General features: G+C 32.4%; 2 protein-coding genes across 2 annotated transcripts in view; both read left to right on the plus strand.

Moving 5' to 3' along the window:
* Positions 1 to 2,009: 2,009 nt before the first annotated feature.
* Positions 2,010 to 26,706, plus strand: part of LOC132723153 (cytochrome P450 1B1-like) — a 32,888-nt gene continuing 8,191 nt past the window's right edge. The window contains exons 1-7 of the mRNA XM_060707827.1: positions 2,010 to 2,311; positions 8,302 to 8,493; positions 10,016 to 10,181; positions 21,762 to 22,170; positions 23,136 to 23,190; positions 25,332 to 25,487; positions 26,526 to 26,691. Coding sequence (XP_060563810.1) covers positions 8,311 to 8,493; positions 10,016 to 10,181; positions 21,762 to 22,170; positions 23,136 to 23,190; positions 25,332 to 25,487; positions 26,526 to 26,691 — 1,135 coding nt within the window. The 5' untranslated portion in view covers positions 2,010 to 2,311; positions 8,302 to 8,310. The remainder of the gene's footprint in view (positions 2,312 to 8,301; positions 8,494 to 10,015; positions 10,182 to 21,761; positions 22,171 to 23,135; positions 23,191 to 25,331; positions 25,488 to 26,525; positions 26,692 to 26,706) is intronic.
* Positions 4,150 to 5,885, plus strand: LOC132723149 (uncharacterized). The gene is made up of 2 exons (XM_060707825.1): positions 4,150 to 4,793; positions 5,123 to 5,885. The coding sequence occupies exon 2, from the start codon at positions 5,126 to 5,128 to the stop codon at positions 5,768 to 5,770; it is 645 nt and encodes a 214-aa protein (XP_060563808.1). The 5' UTR covers positions 4,150 to 4,793; positions 5,123 to 5,125; the 3' UTR covers positions 5,771 to 5,885.

Below are 26,706 nucleotides of genomic sequence, written 5' to 3' on the forward strand. Positions count from 1 at the left end.
GGAAGTTCTACTAACTGCAGTCACAAGTTCTAAGAAGACACCATTTCTTTAAGGACAACGTCTGATAATATAAGTAAGTCTGACCTGAAATGGACAAAATAATAGCATTAACAATTAAACAACAACAATGGTCGATACTCCAAATAGTTCCAAATAGTTCATACGAATATCCGAATATGGTTATCCGAAATTATGTGATTGTCAAACTTTGAGAAAATATATATAAAAGAGTCATAAATACGAGATGAAACAAATACTAATGCAAAATATAAGTTCACTTATAAAACGTATAAAAGCTAAAATATATTACTTACATTCTTTCAGAAATCATTTTTTAACTGTTACTTTCCTAGTTAGCTGGCTGATTTAGATACGATTGTTGTTGTTATCACTGGAGTTAGAACAATTATATTGTCAGGCCCCTTCAGGTCACATGACATATATTTTTCAACTTGATTGGCTGGCACGAAAGATTAGCCTAAAAGTGTTACATGTGTTGGAGATACGACGAAAAAAGGCTAACAGCAAAGCTTTCCATTGGACATAGAACAAAATAGAGACGCTATATCTACAAAAGTATGACGTAAATCTTTACATGTTTTGTTTTGGAGATAGAACAAACTAATACTAAAATAAATGTGCAGTTATCTCATTTTTGGTAAAAATGGAGTTAGGACATTTTTAGAATAAGGCGACGATGTGTTCATAGGATACTCATGTCCCCATTTCATTTGCCTGCCATAGTTGCATAATTAACATAAATGCGTATCTATATATATATGTGATTAGTTTCATAAACGTATTACGGAAGATTAGACAAGTTGTCACTTTGACCTTGACCTTTGATCTAATGACCTCAAAACTCAGTAAGAGTAAATAATTATCTACTGGCCATTGGGAATGTCCAATCCCAATCAAGTTTATGTTTTAAGCTTATTAATACTTCTTAAATGCCTGATCCTACAAAGTATCACTATGACCTTGAGTTATGACAATGACCTTATATCAATTGGGGTCGTCTGCTTGTCTTGTGTAATGTCAATACAGTGTTTCACAAACTTAGGCTTAATACTTCTCAAGTTGCTGACCTTCATAAGGTTTCACTGAGACCTTGATCCTTGATCTAATTACATGTACCTCAATATCAATAGTGGCTGCTTTTGTTCTTTTTTTTCCAAGGTGTTGTGGTGGGAATACACAAAATATTCTGTGACATATAATATCAAATTTAACAAATATCTTGTAAATGTGGAATTCTTTAATGAAAAAGTAGGAAATCACAAACGTTTTTTACGGTGGGATAACGTTTTATATTAAAGAAAACTCTGGACGTATGGGGTCATGGACAGGACTGTATAAGGATGCATAGAAAAACCGGTGTTTTCCGGGTTTCTATGCACCGCAGGTATAATATTCTCTTTTTATGAAAAGATAATATTCGGCAAAGTAATTATGATAATAAACTTAAATAAATGATGTTTTAAATAATTCACGTGAATGATTATAATGATAATGCACATTGATACATGCATGCATAGAATTTTTATATATAAATACTTTTGATAATCTAGATCTTTAATTTGTCATTATTAATATTAAAAAAATGAAGGTCCTGGTTTCGAATCCCACTTTTTTCAACATAGCTCATATAGAAATATCATATTCATGATCTTCCTCTTTCAAGTAAAACTAAGTATATATAACTGTCACGTGTTGAAAAGTATATAGTTTTATGTTTCACAAGGAATGTAGTACGTACTTAGCTTTAAGTGGACTGAACTTAATTTTTATCAACCATATTAAGATATGGTTTGACTTTTAAATATATAAAATATAGCGGTGTGTACAGTTATCATACAATATTTACATGAGAGTGGTAAAATGTGCTTTTTATAAAGATAAGTCCGTAATAAACAAATGGAATAAAATAGTAGATTTAAACACGGATTTATATAATTATTACATAAATCCGTGATTTAATATACATGTAGCGATGCAACTGCACATAACGTTATTCATTCCATCCCGTACTTTTTGTGGTACGGTACTATAACTTTCATTTTGTCGCTCGCCGTCATTCAAAATCATTAAGACTTTAAAGCTAAACGTTTTTATTGTATCGATTTATTCTAGGTGAAAGTAATGTTGTAGAGCAACCCAAGATATTTCATTCATTTATCCGTAAACCTTTCATTATTGGGGCGGAGACTATAATAATTAATGGGCGGGGCCAAGTATACGGTTCAATACCGTGTTTAGTGGTATTGTTTATATCATCAGCAGCAGCCGCAGCAGCGAGTACCTGTCAAAGGTAATTTTCGTTTAATATACCATTTCTCTTTTGTTTCATAAGTAAGATTATACATGTAGTGAAGGACATTATTATCAATTTTGTACTATACAGTAATTAATTCTCAGTTTTCTCTTTGAAATTGTCAATTTCACCGAGAAAATCAAGTAGCTGAACGGAAACCGCTACAATCAATAGTGAGAACACCACTAAATGTTTACCCTCTGCAATGCAGGTTAAATACTAAATCGAGACAACTGTGAAATGGGATTTTATTTTTCAGATTACCGCATCAATGCCTAAAACTTATAAATACTCATTTTGTCATACTAGGCATTTTTCTCATTAGATAAGTGGAGTTTACATTTTATAAACAATAATTAACCCCATTTAAATTAATATTCAAATTTCTTAGTTATAATAAAACTGTATACACCCGTACATGTACATTACCTATTTATTATTTGAATATTCTGCACATTTTACATTTAGTCTAATCAAAGTAAATAAAAAGGTTAAACTATAAGCAACAGAAACAAAAAGTACGCTCCACGAAAGAACATGTATAGATAAGAGTTGAAGATCGTTCAGCCCGACATTATTGTTGTGCTTGTGGTATTTTTAGTTTCAACTTTTCGGCATTTTCTATATTGGTGGTTCCAATATTCCTACTTGAATAATGTTGAATCACCCTTAGGATATGTTGCCTGCTTTTTAAATTTGTCTTTTGACGTCTTATCTGTGATACGCAGGCTTCATAACCTCTGATCCCCTTTCAAAATTCCATTTTATTTAGTTTTGCCCATTGTTTTCTAGTTTAGGGCACACGCTTTTTATTACTTGGGGACCATACGCCGCTTTTCATGGAATGGCATGGAAGTGTCACATTGAAGGTTCTATGATAACCGCCGTATGAACACATCTGCGGATGTTTCTAAATTCAAACTTTTACTATTTCATGTTTAAATGTTGAATTCTGCTTGGGCCGGTGCTGGGGGGCGTGGGCGGTGGCTTGCACTTTCCAGTACCGTCCATGAACAGGCTCAATCAAACCGAGCCTGCAACATTTTCAATTTTGTCGTGTTGGGCTTTCTTTAGGGATTCTGTATTTCTCTATTTAATAAAAAAATCGCGTGCTCAGCGTTTTACGGTTTTGAAATTATTGACTTTTTAAAACAGCATTTCTAAAAAAAATTCTAATGGCCACAACCGTATACCGTACGCCATTTTTGTTATCTCCCTTTGTTGCTCTCCAAGCAGAAGTTCGCACGCGCGAGGAATTCGAAAGTGTAAACAGTCGACGTTTTCACAGATGTTTTGCCTTTGGAGACAGAAAAAGGTAAATTATTGATGGTCTTGAAAAGATAATATAATGCAGAACATGCATTTCATATAATCTTCTTTTAAATTATTTTTTTCCAAACATTTAGAACTCAAAGCATGTAGATGACCTTGGTTATGTCTCACGGGGCTGTAGGCAGATATTTAAGGTTTCTGGTGTATGTCTATCTCTGTTATGCTTATATTAACTTTGTTTTTTGTACAAACTAAGAATTATCACGCAAAGAGTGATTTATTGGCAAAAAAAATATTGTTCCGGTAAGCAAACGTTCGTTATTTTGTTTAACTACGGAAGCGGATACGGGTCAAAAGTACGTTTAAATAAAGAAAAATTATAACACATTTTTTTCGCATTTAACAGTGATAGTGATTTTTCACTAAACTTCATCAACATTTTCAACAATTGACTAATCTTGCTGCAGTTTTTTCGCATTTTAGCGTGAACAACAAAATTGAATATACATTTTGAACTTTCATTTTAATTTACAGATATACCGTTACATTGACTGAATCTCTGTAGTGCTTCCTTTTGTTCTGAAAAGATGTTGATATGCAAGAGTCAACTATAAATGGAATATAATGAATAGTACGTAGACAGTAGATATATTATTTAACTCTGTGTGTTGAATATGAAATTTAGTTTATTCATACGCTTCATTTTACTATAGTTACAAACATATACCTTTTAAATTACATATATAGTAACACTGTAATTATTACAAATTATGTCAAATATGATCAACAAGTTTACATAATAAAATAACAATATTTTAATTCTTTTACAGACATGTCGCAGGCTTCGCCATTTAAAGCCCTCACATGACTGTTGCCCTATCATAGACTTGGAAATCTTGGCTTAAAAACTTATATAGACAGCATTTATAGAAAGAGTTCAATATTTTGTGAAAATAATATAAGCTAAGGTGAGTAAGTTTTGTTTTTATAAATACTCAGTATCATATATTTGTTCTTGAAAAATATATATTGATTTTATACTTTAAATTTGAGAATTTATAAAAGGAAAAATAAGAGTTTTAGCGCAAACCTTGATTATTTTCATAAATTTTCAGGATACAGTAACACACAATCTTTATGAAAGCACATTGAGCCTAAAAGAGTGATAGGTACATGATTAATTTGGATGTCATAAATTAAGTGGAAGGTAATTTTAACATGCTAATTTGTTTCAAAATTATGCCAAATTATATTTATGGTAAAATCGATATGAAACAATAGAATGATCTGGTTTGATAAATCTTTTAAAAATACTGATGAATCAAATAACTTTGATTTTCGATTCAAATTCAAATTTCAGTATCAACTATATACATTGTTTTGTACATGTTATTATATTAGTAATATTTAACATAATAACATATTTAACAGTTAAAATATAGGATGCACATGGAAATCACACATATTTATTTATTTATTAATTTATTTTAAAGTGTAATTATTTCACTTAACCCTGATATTTTCATTATTAAACAGAAGATGGATTGTCCAATTTGCAAGGAAGAGCTTGATCCAGACGACAAGAGTATCTCTGCTAAACTGCGTGAAAAAGGCTGTGTAACAATTAATGCATATGCTGAGAAAAACCAGGCTGAATGGAGAGTAATTCCTGGAGACTATATCCATAAAGATTGTAGAAGAAATTACACACATCCAAGAACTCTTAAAGAAATTACTGACAATAAATCCCCAGCAGAATTGCAACCTTATACCAGGTCAAATTACAAATTTGATTTTAAAACTAATTGTCTGTTTTGTGGTTCTCCTGCAAAATTAATTAAAGTTAGTGCAAATCAAAGAAAACGAAGTCGTAATGACGATGTGTACCCAGTCACAGAATTAGAATTTCAGGTGACAATTGACAATGATATCAAAAAGAGAAATTATGACAACTTGGCCCAGCAGGTATTTGGTAGAATTTCCCATGTGATAGATTTACCAGCAGCAGATGCTATCTATCACCAAGCATGTAGCTCCAATTTTCGAACTGGTAAAGGAATACCTAAACGTTTTTCAGGAGAACAATTAGATGGTACTAGTCCATTTAAGAAACAAAAGATAAGTCCTAAGAGAACCCCAGTTGACGTTATGGAATCATTTATAAGCGTAACTAAATATATTTAGGACAATGAGGGAGTTATTCTTACCATTGGTGAACTTACCACAATGATGGAAAACCTTTGTGGTGATTGTGCATACTCTATTCCTCATATGAAAAAGAAGCTTTTATATCATTTTGGAGATTGTATATCAATAATATCTAAAAAAAAGGGAAAGCCGACAAGATTATGATGACAAAAACCGTGGATGCCTTTACAAAGTTCATAGACAGTATAAACTTTTTGAACTTGGGGGTTGCCAATGATCAAAGATATACAACATAATACACACTTTGAAATTCAAAAGATAAACTCACTAACATTGTAGACATCATAATTGACAATAAACAATGCCTGTTTAGTATAATTCATATACGTTGTAGACATCATAATTGACAATAAACAATGCATGTTTAGTATAATTCATATATGTGGTAGACATCATAATTAGCAATTAACAATGCATGTTTAGTATAATTCATATATGTGGTAGACATCATAATTTGCAATAAACAATGCATGTTTAGTATAATTCATATGTGTGGTTGACATCATAATTGGCAATAAACAATGCATGTTTAGTATAATTCATATGTGTGGTTGACATCATAATTGGAAATAAACAATGCATGTTTAGTATAATTCATATATGATTCAGACTTTGCTCTTGAACACATATTTTTTTTATTATTAACCAAAACCAATAATTAATTGAATACTTTGTCATAATGTTATATGTTCTGGTGTTTAATATGTTTTGTTTTGTATAATATAATATATAAATGTAATTCATAGATTGTCTGTAATTGGATCTACATTACATTTAAATGGATTAAAATTGTTTATTTTATTCTAATTTTAATAATGTGTGTATGACATTATTATAATAATGTATGTAAAGTTTGGTATATGAATATAATAATATATTCCAATATTTTGCGCGGAAGACGGACAAAACCCCACCAGTTAAAACCCCACCACTCAAAATTTTATAGAATGGACAAAACCCCACCAGAAATTTCATATATGTCAATTGTTATTGCCATTTGAACTATTCGACATTCACATATAAATATTGTACATGTTAACATCGTTAAGATATAGGAATGAAAAAAAAAAAATAATTACATTGATAAAGATGATGATATTTTATTGTTTATTTGGTCACATTGAATGCAAATGCAAAGTATAAGGTATATTTTCCATTAAGTTGCTGTATCAACATTTGTATGAAATAGTGGGTGGGGTACATTATTTACCCCGTCAAAAAGTAAACAAATGCTTAGACAGCATGAAAAATACCCACAGTAGGCCAATCATACATTTTATTAACGAGTTCAAACAAACAGTGAAGAATTAAAGCCTTTAACAGTAATACTATAGGCATATAGGCGTTATAAAAGGCCTTTTTTACATTATTATTTCTCTCAAAAATCGGGATTTGGGGCCTTAAATCAATGTCATTTTTCAAAAAAATGGTACGTGCGATTTTTTGCAATTTTTTTCACATCATCGTTCAAATGTTATAGGTACTTGTTACAGTAGTTTTGTTTCTGTTGCGGATAGTTTAACCCTTTATGGAGTTTTTTCGGAGTTTGATCAGCCTAATTTTTGTCTCAGATAATATTGGCTGATTCAATGTTCAGTTTTAAAGCAGCATGCCTCCAGATTCATGCTAATTTTTGTACAGATTTAAAGCAGCATGCCTCCAGATTCATGCTAATTTTTGTACAGTTTTAAAGCAGCATGCCTCCAGATTCATGCTAATTTTTGTACAGATTTAAAGCAGCATGCCTCCAGATTCATGCTAATTTTTGTACAGTTTTAAAGCAGCATGCCTCCAGATTCATGCTAATTTTTGTACAGTTTTAAAGCAGCATGCCTCCAGATTCATGGTAATTTTCATGAAAATTACTAAGTCATTCCATCTCAAGTAAAACATGGCCTCTACATGACTTAATCTACCCTTCCCACATTTCCCCTGAAAGCAGCTAGCATCGAGATTCATACTAATTTTCATGAAAATTAAAAAAATGTATTTAAACTTGAAATATTGTGAAATAAACAAAGAAATTACATATTGAAACACTTGCAACTCATGTAAATAATAAAATAGGTCAAAATAAGCAAATAAAGCCCTAACTATATAAATAAAGCTGTAGAAATATGGTGATAAATACTGCATAATCAGTTCTTAATCCTAAATAACATGTAGATTATTATTACTTTAATCTTAAATCTTTTTTTAAATTTTCTTTAAATCTTAGTACATGTTTGATTGTCTTGAAATATTTTGGCTCATCTCGAGGCATGTAGCTTTCAACAGGACACAATCTGATCTTAAAATTTTAGTTCAGTGATTTTTCTCTCAATAAAGTTTAATTTTCTTGAAATATTTTGGCTCATCTGGATGTATTTACCTTTAACAGGACACAATCAAATGCTTTTAATATGATAACATGTACAAGAAATATGCATAACAAAATATCAACACCTTTTTTTTTTTAACTACCATCATTCTGTTGTGACACAAATTAGTCATATTATATTTTGTAGGTTGCAATAATGACAGAATGGAGTATAGAACCAGACAAGATATTTCTCCTTCTGCTGGTATTAGTTCTGAGCATTGTGTATCTTTTAAAGAGCCGCGTGAAGGACTTTCCTGATGGCCCTATTTGCTATCCATTTATTGGGAGTAACCAGTTTCTACAAACCAATGCACACATACGGTTGACAAGATTAAAGGTATAATTAATCATTCATTTCTATATAATGGAATAATATTAAATAGGCATGTTTATGTCACAGGGTGAGAAAAATGTGCAGCCTGACTGTGCCCTGAACCCGAGACCATCAAAAGGCCATTCTGTGGGACTACCAAATGAGCTATCTGGTCACTTACACATTTTCTCCCCAAAATAATGAACAGTCTAAACTGTGACAATTTATAAATCATTCTACATTTGTAATCCAGTGATAGGAATATGATGCAAGCATGCTCAGTGGTCAAAGAGCAAGAGCAAGGACCCTGTTTCAGGAAAAAGGAGCTCATACGTAACCAAGGAAACAGTCTTTCTGCTAATAACCAGAAATTTACTTTACCTAGGTGTGAATGGGTACCTGAGAGAGTGGTACACAATTCTGGTGTTGCTTTCCGATCTATCACAAATGGGTCTTGGGTCGTTTTGAATGTTGGCATTTAAGCACCATCATGCCATTATTTGTAAATAAACTCCTATTTTTATACTGTTATAACTTAGTTATTGATAGGGAAAAAAGTTTCAATGTGTTGGAAATTGCCTTGATTCATGGTACATCATGTATACACTTTCTTAAAGGCACATGATGCCTCAGAAACAAATAAATATTAACTTCTTTTTCATATTAAACATGAATCAAAATGTAAACAAAGTAGTATTTTGGATTCCATACAAAATACTAAAGTTCTTTTTAACTGTCCTAATTGCCAAAAAAGCAACAAAAGAAAAAGATGGTACTGTTTATTGGCTAATAGTTAGTTTTACAAACTATAAAAATACCCTAAAATAAGAAAGCTTTTTAGAAATAGAAAATTAAGCATTTTTAGGGCATAATGGTCCTTTAAATTGGACTGAAAAGACTTGTCATTTTGGATTTACCACTTGGTTCGAAACATAATATATCATTAGGTAGATGTTTTCAAGTCTCACTTATTCTCTGTACACACACAATGTGAAATGTTACAATAGCATTTTTGTGTCATCAGTTATACACAGTGGAGGTACTCATTGAATGATTGTTATAGTAATTTATATTGAATATCATTATGAGATTTTTTTTTGGCTTATTTTATAGCCGATATTCGGTCATATTCCTAATTGGAAATAGTATATTATTTTCCCTATCCTCAGAAAAAAAAATCCCAATTGAAAGTAACAAAATAAAAATATTGAATAACAAATTCTAAAATCTTTGAAAATAAGGTCTTCTTTACTGTTAAGGTGCTTAAATGTTTGAAGATGCCATCCTAGACAGAGATTCTTTGCTTTCCTTTTATCACTGCAATATTTAAGTTTTGCATTTTTTCCAAATTTTTAACAAAACATCGCTGAAATTCCCAATTCCATGGGTATTGGTCATGTTCCCAAAATCCTGGAAAAAAAAACCTGTCATTACAAGATATTATAAGATAATATAAGATAATATAATGATAATATATGATAATATATGATAATATATGATAATATATGATAATATATGATAATCATTACATTATGTTTCTTTAAAGGAGAAATATGGAGACATATACAGTATACAAATTGGCAAGAAGCCAGCTGTAATCGTTTGTTCATTGGAAGGAATTGAAGAAGGGCTGTTAAAAAAATCACCATCATTTGGGGGTCGCCCAAGAGACTTTCTACCACCCACTCTCTTTAACGGTTGTCATGATGGAGGTGAGATATAAATTATATTTTTTCCTAATCTATTGTCAATATGGAATATATCTCACTCTAAGATGTAGATTTGTTTAACAAAATATCATGCAATAATTTTTATTCGATAATATCTTGAATTGTTACAGAATTAGTTTATGTACCATGTAATCAATTTTTGTGAAAAAAACATGTTTTTAATTTAAAAAAAAAAATTCATGGTTATGATATTAAATTGAAGCTCTTTACATCTGATCAGGTAATCCTGATTTATAAGCAACTGACTATGGTACTTTTTAATTTCATTAACTGTGAAATGTTAAAGGTCTGTTTGGACAGTGGTTCAACAGTGGTATCTACAGCTTGTGCATTATGATATTACAGCAGCCTGTAATACAATGTGGCCATACCACGTGACTTTTCGGGTACGGAACACGCCGATTTTTCACCCGATTCAGGTATGTTTTTTATTCATAACTTATTTATTACTCAACTGATTTTGATCAGATAAGGCGCAGAGTACCCGGAATTATATCAGTTATCCACGGTATATCAAAATTCTGAAAACCCCCGAATGGTTTTTGAGAACATTTGAGTACAGTTTTCTTTTCATAGCCTAGGCCGAGGGGAACGGTACACACTCATTTGGCATAACAGGTGATTTCCAGCAAGTCATATGTTTTTTGACACTATTTCATAGCAAAATACATGTTAAATCTGATATATTTACTATGTCCAATGTATCGAGTGAATGTAGTGATGTTTTAGCATATTTTCATAAAGTTATGTTGAAATGATACGGAACACACTGTTTTTTCAAAAGATACGGTACACACACAATTTCTGTCTTTGAAACAATTCTAAAATAAAATATATAAAAAAAATTAATTTAAATTATAATGTGAGTGATTTTTTCATAGTTATACATTATATTAATTTAAACGAGAACCCTGGGACCTGTTTTGCAAAGTATCATTATGCCTACAGTTTGATGTAAACAGGATTATTCAAAAAAGGAGTAAGTTGGAAATAAGACTCATCTGCCAGGGTCCCAAACTAACTGCATGTATCTAAATTATCAAATTATCTACATATGGACAAATATTTCGCAGTTTTACGTGCAATCAGAATTAATAATTTGATAATTTGAAGAACCCATATGGGAACAAGGCCTGTTATATAACGTAACGTAGTTTATACAAGAAACCTTGAACTACATATACATGTAAGGATATACATGTTAGGAAATTTGGTAAAATTATGCCTATCTTGGACTTTCATTTTAAGATGCATTTAACACTCGAGTTCATGGATATGTGTGCTTGCGTGTTTGTGTTAAAAATAAAATGATATTTTAATAATACCCATTTTGTCAATCAAATGCTATGGATTTTGGAGGCTGCATTCTGTTTTATATACTACATGAAGTAGGTACGAGACCACAAGTGACTTCGATGTTTCGATTTTTTATGTGAGAAAGTTTTCTTACTACAGTACAGAATGTCGGTCGTTTTACTCAGGTGCCCGTTCGTTCCTTTATTTATACCCAAAGGGGCACTTGTAAAACTCGAAAGTCGCCACATGATAATGTCAGTTTTATGAGCCGTGAAACCAAACCAAAACTGACCTAATTACATGAATTAAAAGTTATTTTTAAAGCTTCATGCCTTTAAACATTAAAAATTTAAGCAATGGCGACTACATTTTTATTTGTTTGGGTCGTCAGACCAAACAAATAATGGTAGCGAAATTTCAGGCTCTGATATGCTTATTTGCAAAATAAGAAAGTAGTCCGAACCCCTGGAAGCGGTTACTTACCTTTATATGTACTCTTACGCTGAAAAAATAAGGGGGGATCACTGTGTTAAGATTGTCAAATGACGGGCGCATTAATTTTCAAGCCTTCTCGGGAGAAGAAAAAGTAGTTCCCGATTGGTCAAAGATTTCAAATATTGTGTAATTCTTTACAGATATACATGTAATATTAAGCTCCATGATTATTTACATCAGTGTCAAACAAAATTAATAAGGGTTACAAACCCTAATTTAGAATGATATGGTTTTCTTCAGGCTGTTTTCTTATAACTTCCCCGTGGTCGAGGGGTTACACGCTCGTTTAGGAAGAGAGATGTCCTGAGTTCAAATCCAAGTTAAGGCAACTCATGTTTTTTTGTCTTTGTTTTTAATTGTTTAAGCCAAATAAACAATATATTACATGTCAGTGATGCAATAAGCCTTATAGCCAATTTACTAGTTATGACACTTGAAACAACATTGGTGGCACTATACAAAAACAAATGGTTTACAATCTCACAGCCTTCACCTTTCTGACATTCTGAGACCCAAACATATTCAGCGCCTTCTGTGATTTGATTTAATTAAACATTACCATGATATTGCAAAATTGTACCTAATGACTTGCTTATTATTAACAAAATATAAATATATATAAATTGTTATCAAGTAATGATACTTTTCAGCGATTTAGGTCATGACCTTGTTTTATTTTTTTAGGATGAAGCAAAAAGACATATATCACTTCACTTAAACTAAAATAAATAAAAAACAACAATAAACAACAATAAACATAGCATTTTATAACAACATTTTCTTTCTATAGAGCCCAACTACCTGATTCTGTGAAGATCGAAGTGTTTAACATACCCTAGGTGATTTTAAATAGGACAATTACATGGAGGTTGTAAATGTTAAGCGTGATCTCTTGAAATATAGTGCACAAATACATATAAACATTAAAAGTAACCCAAACCAAAATGCATGCCTGCGACAAGCTTGCCGCAAGCTTGTCACAAGCTTACCGCTTAAATACAAGGTTGCTGCATGCTTGCAACAAGCTTGCGCAAGCTTGCGATGACTGTTGAAATATATTGCAAGCTTGTTTAAAATTCATGCAAGCTTGCGAACATTTGATGTAAGCTTGCAATGCCGCAAGCTTGCAATTAGTAGACACTTAGAAAAATTTTGTACAAATCTACACTTAGAATTTTTTTGTTAAAGTAATGGAAACACTTAGAAAATTTTTGTCAAAAGTGTACACATTAAAAAAAAAATTCCAAAAATGATAGTTTCAGTGATAATTAACTAGTTTAAACTAGATTACCACGCTAAAGTTTGCCTGCCAATGAAATCACCCTATTTTGTTAAAATTTTGCCAAAATATTTACCATACAATGCTGTAACTCAACTTCATGTATTAAATTAATATGTTAAATGAGCCGATTTAATGGACTCCGCCTATTCATATAATGTACTCGATTTGAATGGGCGAGGGCTAACTGTAAGTCGGTAATATACAGAGTTTTAAGAAACTATTTTTCTCGCCTCACCAGGTGTAGATTTTCCAGGGTAAGCCTGGAAGAGAGGCTGGAAAACTATGGAAAAGCATGGAATTCCATGGACATTCATGGAGAATGCGGTATTTTTTCCATGCTAGATGGACTTTTTTTGTCCAGCCATTTCCAGCATTGCTGGAATAGGCTGGAAATTGGCTGGACAATTGTGGTAAAAGACTGGAAAACCATGGACTTTACTTCCATATAGCATGGAAAGTGGAACTTAGATTTTTTTGATGTTGGAAATGTGTTAAACTTTCTCTAAGTATGCTGGAAAAAACTTGTAAAAATAACAAGAAATCTGATTTTATATATTCAGCTCAATATTGTAAATTTACGAAGAAAATATAAAATCATCATTTATTTTAATGTAAGTTATTGTAAATGATTGAAATTTGACTCTTTATACATTTCATGTAGTTGGAAAAGGGTATCTCTGTCCATGGATAACAATAAATAAATAAATTAACAAAACAAAAACAGTGCATGAAATAATCTCATATATATTCTATATTAAATTAATCAATATATATATTGCTTTTATTTAGGAAAATAAATACTCGTAACATCCACTGAGATTTTACGCTACACAGATCAGAGCCTTGATAAAATTCATTGACCAGCATTTTCCCACCATCTGGGCATGACTAATTTACTCCCTGGTCATTCCGACAGATCAGACTGTTCCATGTGATTATTTTGGGGAGAGATAACATTATAAATTTCATATGCACAATGTGTCTAGAAGGACATTGCAATCTTTTTGTACAAGAATTTGTAATGATTTTTAAAATCTATATATCTATTAGCTATTTGATATTTTCTTTTACGCTCAAATAAAGAATGAAAGTTAAAATGATGAGTAGATTAACCCTGCTTTACATAATGATAGACCTGTCCAGTTTTACAGTAACTGTTGTAAAATTTGAATTCTAAGATTTCTGGGTCAGCAAAGTGGATGTAATATTCTTTGTATATCTTATATACTATTAAAGTTGGTCCATGCGATTCACAAATGTGAATATAATAAGAGAAAAGACACAAGTGTGTTCTAGTCAGTTTTATTATCTGGACTGATGCATTGGCGGGAAATCTCCCAAGATATAACATTCTACAGGCACAACGTGGTCAGTGGAAATTTACAGAAATGAGTATTAAGGTTAAAGGTCATATGAATATAAAATAACTCAATATCATTACATTTCCCTCTTTTTAAATACATAGCTGCATGGTATCCACATGTTAATAAATCATAAAGGAATATGGTTCAATTTAAATAACGTTAGAATAACACATGTTTAAATATCAATTAAGTAATCAGTTTATATAAACAAATATATGTTTATCAAACAAAGTATGTGTTTATTCCATATATATTCCACATTTATATATTTTTTTTCTTTATAGTTTATTTTTTGTTTGTGATGTTTTCTTATTGGTAAACACTCAGTATTTTTTTTTTTTTTTTTCAATTGTTCACCATGTTCTCATTATAATATCGTTTGTTCAATTTCACTTCCCTGCCTGATCGTGTGTGATAATAGTGGTCAATTGGGCTGGGCTTATTGGAGGTCAATGAGTGGTCATCATCATGTGATTCTGAAATTTTTCCATTAATTGAGGGAGTGAATTGAGGGTTATTAGCCAAAATGTTGGGGGAAAATTCCTGAATTTCTGGGAAAGTTTCTTCAGTTTTATTAAGCATTCGCCTATTTCTGCGGTAAATGCCACCTGCATGAGTTATTACAGAGTAGGATCGGTCATTGTGAATTTTTATCACTTTTGCTGGTTCCCATGTTTTGTTGACCTTGATGCGGACATACTCATTAAGTGTAAGAAGGGGTAGTTGCTTTGATGTTTTATCATAGCAACTTTTTTGTTTCTGCTTTATTTTTTGCATCTTTTCGCGTACCTGTTTACAATTTACTGTTTTGGGTTGTAACTGAGAATTTGTGGTAGGTAGAATAGATTTAGTTCTTCTACCCATTAGTAATTGATTTGGGGAGAAGCCACATTCGAGAGGGGTGTTTCTGTACTCAAGTATCGCGAGATAAGGATCTCGGTTACTCTCCTGAGCTTTCCTGAATATCCGTTTAATAATCGACACTGTTTTTTCGGCCAATCCATTACTGTTAGGGTGGAGTGGGCTGGATGTTATGTGGGAAAACCCCCAATCTTTTGCAAAATCTGAAAATATTTCAGAAGAGAATTGTGGCCCATTATCAGTGACAAGTTTGTCACAAATGCCATACCTTGCTAAGTGAACTTTTAGCTTTCTAATTATAGTAATGCTTTGTGTGTTAGGTAGAGCATCTACCTCAAAGTATCTACTATAGTAGTCGACAGTCAGCAAGTAGTCCTTACTGTCAAAGGAGAAGAGATCAGCGGCAATGTTTTGCCAAGGTCGGTCCGGCACGTCGTGGGGAGTTAATGGTTCTTTTGCGTTGGAATACCTGTACTTTTGACATAAAGCACATTTTAAAACATGATTTGTGATTTCTTTTGTCATACCAGGCCAAAACATTACATCTTTAGCCCTTTGTAAACATTTTTCTACACCCATGTGACCTTGGTGCACTGATTCAATCACCTGTTTTCTTGCAGAGATAGGTATGACGATTCTCTGCCCTCTGAATATAAGGTCATTTACAGACGACAATTCGTCCCTGTGGTTCCAGAACTCAATTATTTCTTGTTTACAGTCTGCACGTGAAACTGGCCATCCGTCAATAATAGTTCTCTTCAGAATCTGCATGCTCGTGTCATTTTGAGTTTCATGCCTGATTGATTCCAGTCTGTTATCGGTTATGCGTAACCCTTTCAACACTGTATATACATGTAAGTCGAGACCCTCTAATTGTAATGTCTCTGGAAGCGGTTGTCTAGTAAGTAAGTCACTGATTGGTACTTGTTTTCCAGGAACGTGGCGTACGTCAAGGTCATATTTTGATAACTGTAACCGCATTCTTTGAAGTCTCGGTGGACATGCAGACAAACTTTTCAACATGATTGAGCTAATAGGTTTGTTGTCGCAGTGTACAATTACATGTCTACCGTATACATACTGATGGAAGCGCGTGCAACCAAACAGTATTGCTAACATCTCTCTTTCTATGTTAGCATAATTAGATTCAGTCTCTGTCAATGTCCTAGAAGCAAAGGCAACTGGGCGGCCATTTTGGATGATGGCTGAGCCGACCCCACGCATCGAAGAGTCAGATTCAAGAGTTACACTCTGTTTTGGGTCAAAGTATGCAAGAACAGGGGTACTTGTGATTATGTTTTTCATTTTCGTAAATGCTTCTGTCTGGGAAAAATCCCAAACAAATTCTACATCTTTCTTTAGTAGGGATCTCATGGGGCTTGTGACCTCTGCTAGGTTTGGAGAGAATTTTTTGCAGATAATTTGCCATACCAAGAACATTTTCAAGTTGCTGTCTATTTTCTGGTATTTTGAGGTTCATAATTGCCTCTATTTTACTAGGATCTGGCTTTAACCCTGTTGATGTTATAAGGTGACCAAAGAATGGGACTTCATTTACCCCGATTATACATTTTTCCGGATTGAACTTTACTCCCTTGGAATGTGCTCTTTCAAGGGCGTTACGCAAGTTTGCGTCATGTTCTTCACGTGTCTTCCCATATATCAAAATGTCATCTACTATGGCTGTTAGACCCTGCAATCCTTCAAAAATTTCATCTACTTTCTGCATGAATATGTCACTCGATGCAGATATGCCATATGGGAGTCTTAACCAACGGTATCTGCCGAATACCGTGCTGAAGGTTGTTAATAATGAAGACTGTTCATCAAGTTTGATGCTCCAGTATGCGTGTGTAATGTCAAGAATGCTGAAGTATTTTGCATCAGTCAGTCTTGATGTAACGTCGTCAATAGTACGCATTGGGTAGTGAGGTCGCCTTATAGCCTCATTTAAAGCTTTTGGATCAAGGCAAACTCTGAGTTTACCTGTCTTTGGTTTTTCTACAATGACTAGGGAGTTTACCCAGTCCGTGGGTTCAGTGACCTTAGTTATTATTCCATCATTCTCCATGCGCTGGAGTTCTTCGTGAAGCCTGTCCCTTAAAGCTTCCGGCACTCGCCTAGGTGCGTTTATTACAGGAACAGCATCACTCTTAATGTGAAGTGTACATTCACCTGGAATAACCCCTACACCTTGGAATAAGTTCCCATACTCTGACATGACCCTTTGTTTATCTAATTCTGTATTTGACCTGTCTATTGAATAGGTGAGCTTTATCAGGCCTAAGTTTACAGACGATTGTAAACTTAGCAGCGGGACTGTCGGACTATCAACAACATAACATAATGACTCGCTAGTCTTGTTGTTGTAGCGCAATTGCAGATTTATTATACCGCATACAGGTAACATGTTGCCTGTGTACGATGTTAATCTATTTTCTGCGATTTCAAGAGGTTGTTTTATCTTTAATTTCTCATAATGGCTCAATGGTAGAATATCTACCGCACTCCCAGTATCTATCTTAAATTTAACAGGAATATGGGAAGGACCGACATTAATTGGTACAAAGGCACGATCAGGAGTAGAAGATGAAAATTTTACCATATCAACGTAATAATCCTGATTTTCCGATTGAACGTTGTCACTATAATTGTATTCAGAATACTTCACATTGTCAACGTTTTTATTTCTAGATCTGCAAACGCTTGCAAAATGATTTTGCTTTCCACATGCGTAACACGTTGAATGTTCAGCTGGACATTTTGACCCTGGTCTATGAGTGTTCTGTCCACATCGTTGACAGTACAGTGGTTTTCTTCCATCTTGTTTGTGAGTGTTATGATAATGTCTTTGTTGTTGTTGTTGTTTAGGTTGTTGAAATGGTTGGTTCTTGTATCCTTTATGTTTTGATTTGTGCTGCTTAACCAGGTGTACATCATTAGCTGCTGCCATTGATTGAAGTTGTTTCTGTGCATATTCGTGTGCTTGTGCGATTTGAATAGCATTTTCGAGTGTTAATCCCTCGCCTTTGTTTATCAACTTCTCTCGTACTTTTCCAGAATTTGTCCCAAAAACAATTCTGTCTCTGATCATTTCGTCCTTGTCTTTAAAGCTGCAATCTGCTGCACTTAGTCTTAGTCTTGTGATGAAGGCATCAATACTGTCAGTGCCTTGCACTTCATTGTTAAACTTGTACCTCGCAAATATCGGGTTCAAGGACGGCTGCACATGTGCCTTGAACTTATCATAATAACTCTGAAGATTTTCAGCATCATCGCCAGTGAAGGGTTCCCATGTAGCGTGAATGTCCCTGCCCTTGTCACCGACCCAGATCAACAAATATGATATTTTTTCTTTCTTAGTTTTGTTCTTGAGCGGCCCTGTAAACATCAGTTCCACATGCCTTTGGAATTTAATCCATTGTTCAGGAAGATTTGACGCTTCCCAGTTTATAACTGGCACAGAAAGTCCTGTTAATTCCATATTTTGTTATCTTATAATTCCAACTATAAATTCTGACACCATGTAATATTCTTTGAATATCTTATATACTATTAAAGTTGGTCAATGCGATTCACAAATGTGAATATAATAAGAGAAGAGACACAAGTGTGTTCTAGTCAGTTTTATTATCTGGACTAATGCATTGGCGGGAAATTCCCCAAGATATAACATTCTACAGGCACAACGTGGTCAGTGGAAATTTACAGAAATGAGTATTAAGGTTAAAGGTCATATGAATATAAAATAACTCAATATCATTACAGATATTTAGCAGTTTTGGAGATATTGTTTTGTTTAAGATTTTAAAGTGTTTAGTATTGGTATGATAACAATCAGAATCACCTGGGACAAGAAGATATACAACAGAATCAGGTATTTATAAACCTTAAGTTACATTAATGCAGAAACAGGTTATATATCAAACTATCAACATTTGTAACAAGAGATCAAGGTTGTTTTTATATTTTCAACTTCATGCATTTATTTTTCTGATAATTGTTTTTAATCTATACATGTATAATCTGTAAAATATAAATTATTCAATGATTTCTTTATAATGATTGTGTATATTCTTTAAATGGCATGTTAGTAGATCTTTTTCATTTCCTGCAAATTAAAAAAATTAAATAAATTTGATTAAATAGGACACAAATGGTACAATCAGTAGTTTTGTACAGCTGAACAGGGTCATCATAATCATTTGTTATTTTACATGTATGTGTTGTGTTTTCAATGGAATAATCTAAAATCATATTTTACATTATACATACATAATTTGCAGGCTGGGACATAAGTGCTGACTGTGAGAATTACCGGCAGTGTTTAATAATGATGTGCAGTATTAATCCTGAAAAGGTATATTTTTAAATCTCAATACTTTTCTATTCCACATCTTTTCTTGAAAAAATACATACTGGGTAATAAATATTGTCACAAATTTACTTCTTATACAGAGAAATTCTTAAACATTTGTGCATATTGAAATAAGATATACTGCATTGCTTTAGTATTTTTTGAAAATGCATAAGCATAGTTAATATTTAATAGTTAATACTGTTGAAACATTAGATTTGATGTTATTAAAAGATATGAAATATAACTGCATATATGCAATAAAACATAATTCATTACCTCATCTGTGTTTAATTAATTATGAATTTTATCTTTAAAGGTGAGCACAACCATAAGAAGTTCTAGGAAACACAGGCAGAGGACTAAAAATGGACATCGATAAAAGAAATAGTAATTTAAGTAATCAGAAACATTTAAAACAAATTTAAGATTGAATAGTTTGTCACTGACAGACTAGGAGCAAAATAATTGCTTAAAACAAATTGTTGGATTCTAAGAAAACAAGAACCTACCAAAACCTGCAGCTAGAAAAAAACTGTTTGTGTTATAGTGAATGTAGGGTGTTCTAGTCTGTATTTGGACTAAAGGATATGTATTAAATTTACTTACATGTACTTTGTAATGATTGATGTATGTTTTTATTCTTTGCTATTTTTTTTTTTAATTGGAAGAAAACATTAGTGTAGCAAATAAAACATTTTACATCAGCTTCTTTTTACAATTTATGATTAAATAAGTTTATCATGGTAATTAATGCCTTTTTTTTTTTTTGCATGTTACATAGGATTCAGAGACTGTTCGTATACGTAGCAGCTCCCTTTCCAAATAGGGTTTACAGTTTTTGCAAGCTTGCGCAAGCTTATACATTAAGCTTGTAGTTATACATGCACAAGCTTGCGCCTTAGCCTGTGCAGGCTTGCGGATAAACCTGCGCAAGCTTGCAAATAAGCTTGCGCAAGCTTGCTAATAAGCATGCGCAAGCTTGCGATTAAGCTTGCGCAAGCTTAAATATTAACTAGTTTGCAGTCAGATTTTTTTTAAATAACTGATCGCAAGCTTGCCGCAAGGTTCCAATTACTAGCCAGTAGCAAGCTTGCAACATAAGCTTGCAGCAAGCTTGTGACAAGCTTGCAATGTTAGCTTGCGATTTTGGTTTGGGAAGCATTATGATACATTGCAAAACAGGTCCCTGGGTTCTCGTTTAAATTAATAAAATGTATAACTATGAAAAAAATCACTCACATTATAATTTAAATTAAATTTTGATATATTTTATTTTAGAATTATTACAAAGACAGAAATTGTGTGTGTACCGTATCTTTTGAAATAACAGTGTGTTCCGTATCATTTCAACATAACTTTATGAAAATGTGCTAAAACATCACTACATTCACTCGATACATTGGACATAGTAAATATATCAGATTTAACATGTATTTTTCTATGAAATAGTGTCAAAAAACATATGACTTGCTAGAAATTGCTTGTTATGACAAATGAGTGTGTACCGTTCCCCTCGGCCCAGGCTATGAAAAGAAAACTGTACTCGAATGTTCTCAAAAACCATTCAGGGGTTTTCAGAATTTTGATATACCGTGGATAGCTGATATAATTACGGGTACTCTGCGCCTTATCTGATCAAAATCGGTTGAGTAATAAATAAGTTGTGAATAAAAACATACCTGAATCGGGGGAAAAATCGGCGTGTTCCGTACCCGAAAAGTCACGTGGTATGGCCACATTGTAATATTAAAATGCACAGGCTGATGATATAAGGGAATAACATGATTTGTAGTCTGCCCCCTGGGTAATGTTCATTTAAATAGCTCATTGTTGGAAAATTGTCATCTCATTTTTACAGTGTCAGTGCCACTAGGAAAGAATTAAGAAATTTATTTCTTTTGCAGGTATCATTTTTTCAGAGTTAAACATGAAGTATAAAATAAAGAAGGACTTTGTACTTCATAGTCTTGACAAGCTGTGTTGCTCAGAACTTATCGAGGGCGCAATAAGCAGAGAGGCCCGTACAGTAACTGTTCAGCTACTTGCCCACAAAGGGACATGTGACCTATACCCGATTTTAGAGTCTACAATGCTTAGAATTCTATTATTTGTTGTCAACGGCAAAATGTATTCATCAAATGATGAAAATTTTCAAGAAATTTGGCGAACTTTTAGTTTGAGGGCTGAAGAAATGTTTAAGAATTGGTCAAATTTGAATGGTGCCGTGTTTCAAAGTCTAAGGCAGAAAAACACGTTAGAACTTATAGAAAGGACTAGACTACATTTTGAGTACCAGAGAGATATTGTTAACAGGTAATGACTAATACAGACATTTATTATCATAATCATTAATGTAGGCATTTAATACTGTTAGAATCAAAGTTGGGAAGTCCTTGGCCAAGTGGTTAAGGTCATTGACTTCAAACCACTTGCCTCTCCCTGTGGTACATTTGAACAGTGACAGCGTCTTTCATATGACTATGAGTCAGCCATCCAGCTAGGTTACAGAATGTTGATGGTTCTATTCAGCCCATTTGTGCCTTAAATTATGCAAAGTGGGGCACCTGAGGTCTTCCTCCACCATTAAAGCTAGAAAGTCACCATATGACCTATACTCTGTTGGTGCGACTTAAAACCGAACCAAAATGAAACAAACAAGAATGAAAGTCCTCATATGGTAGCATTAATTTTATTGTATGGTATTAAAGCTGCTTGCCTCCAGATGAGTCAAAATATTTCAATAAAATCAAACTTGATAAAAATGTACTAAAATTTTAGGATATGTAAAAAGATTCAAGTAATATTTTACATGTTCTGTGCAATTAATGACAGAATTTTCAGTATTTACAACTATAATTCTATTGCGTTACTGACATACTCAGCGTAACAGTAAGGGCTATTTATGCATATTTTGACCACTTTTTAGTAATTTATGTTGGTTGTAAGTGGCATTGAAAATGTATTAATTGCTTCCTTTTGGTTACTTCACAATATACATTTTCAAATTTTCATGAAAATTAGCATGAATTTGTATGCGTGCTGTTCTAAGGCACCAAGTTTGTTTCAGTTACTATTTTAAACATGGATTGTTCCAATTTCTTTCTATATATAAGCCCAAAGATTGTTTAAATATCTGATTGTAAAAATATTTCTTTCAATTTCTATCTATATGCCAAAAAATTGTAAATTCTGTTCCTATTCATAGAAACCATAATTGTTTAAAAATAATTATTCAGAATCTATATGGCCAAAGATTATTTCATCATTTCTATTTATAGACATAAAGATTGCTTCAACCCAGAGATAGTCAGTGATGTCATAGATCATGGCCTGGTATGTATATTAAATCTTATTAAATCTTATAAAAAACTTTAAGCATTTAACCTTAACCTGCTGGAACCTAAAGTTTGCCACCAGGATAGAGCCAGGAAAGTCTACACAACCATGCTGTCTGATCACTGGCTGTATACTGTTTGGAGCTTAATTTTTGGTGTCGTCTAATACAGAGTAGAGATTACACTCAGTACTTCTATGTGGTGTGTCTGTCTGGACTACTTAAAAACTACTGGTGCAATTTCATCTAAATTTTACAGGAATGATCAGCACTGAGTCTAGTTCTCCCAATCACATTTTTCTCAGAGTTATGGCCCTTTAATGATTTTTGTTTTTAAAGTCTTGTGCAAACTACTTCTCTTCTTCAACTAATGCAATTTGAGTGAAACTTTACAAGATTGATCAATGCATTGTACCTCAAGTACTTGTGCATAACATTGGGTTTTCCAGTTAAGTTTTATCTTTTATTTGGCTCATTTATGGCCCTTGAAAAAAAATGCATTTAGTATGGGTTTATAAGGGTAACAGTAACCTTGAAGACAATCAAGGTGTGTGCCTCTCAACCCAGAGGTTGTGGGTTTGAGCTCTAATTGTGTCATGACTACAGGTCCAGACTTGACACCAGTTCTGATCAGTTGCAGGAAGCTGACAATTGTGAACAATAAATAAACTTCAAACTTTACTTTATGGTTAAGCTTTTAATTAAAAGCCCATTATGCCTGAAAAAAATTATATCATTTTCACTTCTCAAAAACTGTTTATTTTGGGTATCTTGTTACAGTTTCTAAAAATATACTCATTTGCTATATACCTGAACAACTATCTTTAGTATTTTAGCTCTGTTGCCAATTAGAATAATCACAGATTTATATTACAATAAATCTGTGGTATAATTACATGTATAGTGAATTAGTATTTTGTGTTGAAGTCCAAATACTACTTCGTTAACATTTTTGCTACCTTTACGACACATAACAACATGTTCAGTTGCAAAACATCTAACATGCCCTAAAATCCATGATTTAAACATTATAAGAATCATGTTTTGGCATTTCTAAAGAAATTTAAAAATGTGGATTTCTAAGGCATAATGTGCTTAAAATAATATTGGATAATCTTTTATGATATATGCTTTAAAGTGATATCTCTTAGAAATCTGTCCAATCATGATTAAAGTATAATTTCCTAAACCAAAAATTGTATGTATGTATACATTTTCTTAATTTAAAAAAATGAAATTCATAGATTAATAAATAAAAAAGTAAAAAAAAAAGTAAAGCTAAGGTTGACAACTGTTGAACTGTATGTAAAATAATGTTTACTATTTAGTAATAACTTTAGTTAGGCATTATGTCACATATAGTATTCTATAATGTCAAGTAAATAATGGGCATGATGTAAGTCATCAATTATTCATCAGGGAGGTTATTTTGACATACACATGTGATAGAAATTACTGCTAAATTAAGTCCAATTATCTCAGGCCTTGTAAATAGAGACATTGAGACAATGTCATATTTCCATGGTAACAGTAAAATAGAAATAATTGTACATACATTTGTGTAAAATGTGTTAGACCTCCCAATATCATGAAAATTGGGTAAATAATATAGCCTGGAGCTAGTGTGAATGATTACTAAACTAATGAAATACTTAACATTTAAGGGGAGGACTTCCAAATTGTAATATAAAAAAAAGAGAAAAATGTATATAATTTAAACAGAAAAATCAGGTTTTTTCTATAAATACAGGATTTTTTTCCCACCTTTTGATATGAAAATTATCATATATCAATTGTGGCTACTGCCACTCATGAAATATTAATTTTCATACCACTTGATTAAGATAAATTTTGTATTGATAGAAAAAGACTTAAATAAAAATTCCTAATAAAAATCTCTCCAAAATTTTCATATACAAATTGTAAAATAAATTGGAAATAAAAATGTGAAATTACGGAAAATGAAAATACGCATTTTATTTCAATGATATTTAATTATCAATATTTCATTTATAAGTACATGTATATAGACATGATGTAAGTAACCAGTTAGTATCAATATATCATCACTTTTTGGCTCTAGATATATCAATAAATTTTAAATTTTTCCTGAAATGACAGACCTGTTGTTTTTTTGTAGGTAATGTTGGAGAGATATGATGATATGGGTCAGCTGGATCAAGATGAACTGGATGCGTTATTTGTTGAACTGTGTGGGTCTGGATACAGACAAGTAGCGGCTACACTACAGTGGTTGGTCTTATATATATCAGAGATACCAGACGTTCAAGGAAAAGTCAGATTTTTTTTCTTTATATGTTATATTTTTGCATTGTAATGAAACTGTATCTAATACCTGATATGAGTTTTATATATATCATTATATTTATTTATGTCAGAGATTCATTAAAGTTTGGTTAGGTGATCGAAATGATACATGGAGGGGCACTTGAAGTGTTCCTCCATCTGTTATGCTGGGAAGTTTCTATATTGTTTATTCAGTGTTGGCTTTACTTAATACCCAACAATACAAATAATCATTGGCAACAGAGGTCCCTTATTGACTGAAATCTTAAATATTTGTTGTGTTGGTACCAGTTCCATGGATGGAAATTTGGAGGTCAATTTGATTAAGGTCAAGGTCAAGTAGGCTAAAAATAAATTTTTTCCTAGGTATGTAATATCATAAGCGGCTAATTAAATGCAGGTGGCCACTAATCAAATTTGAATGAATGATTCAATCATAATTATCACCTAATTGATAATTGATTGATAATAAAAGCCTGTGACAATAGGAGTCCTTTAACGTCTTTTACCAATTTCATTTAATTTGTTTTAATATATAATCAGTTCAATAAAAACAAACGCTTTTCTTAAGCTTTCGACGTTTAGTCTTCTTCAGAAAAATTGACGTTTATTTAATTTGTTTGTAATTGTCAAAAACTTAAAATTAAGATTATCATAAAAAAAATTCGTTACTGTCAATCCGTGTATTATATTTATATTTATAAATAATTACAATAATACAATAAATAGTGATAACACAAACCTTAATATTAATAATTGAAAAGTGGGCCGAGTTGACCCGTGCCTAGTTGGTATAGGGCCAAGCTGACTCGGGGGCCGAGTACATTTTAGGGCCGAGCTGACCCGGATTCATTTTTAACTGGTAAAGGATTATTTTAAACCATTATTTTGTAATTATATATATTCATGTCATGTGTCATTTATGTATTCTATGTTGTATTTGTATATTTAATATGGTGATGAGCTTTTTATGCTTAAACCAAGTAATAACGTTTCTGTTCTGTTCTGATGTTATATATTTTAACAGGTATATGATGAGTTGATGTCGGTAGTTGGTAAAAATCGGCTGCCGTATCTGTTAGATCAACCGTACCTACCCTATACATGTGCTGTGATCATGGAAACACAGAGGCTTGCCACTGTGATGCCATTTATGTATCCGCATTCCACCACAGAAAATACTTCATTCATGGGTTTGTTTAATTTTG

Source organism: Ruditapes philippinarum, unplaced genomic scaffold, assembly GCF_026571515.1.
Source record: "Ruditapes philippinarum isolate M1 unplaced genomic scaffold, ASM2657151v2 ctg1745_1_1_1_1, whole genome shotgun sequence".
Classification (NCBI taxonomy): domain Eukaryota; kingdom Metazoa; phylum Mollusca; class Bivalvia; order Venerida; family Veneridae; genus Ruditapes; species Ruditapes philippinarum.

Bases quoted from the DNA above. Each gene is read 5' to 3' on its own strand.
- LOC132723149 (XM_060707825.1), top strand. From the start codon at position 5,126: ATGGATTGTCCAATTTGCAAGGAAGAGCTTGATCCAGACGACAAGAGT.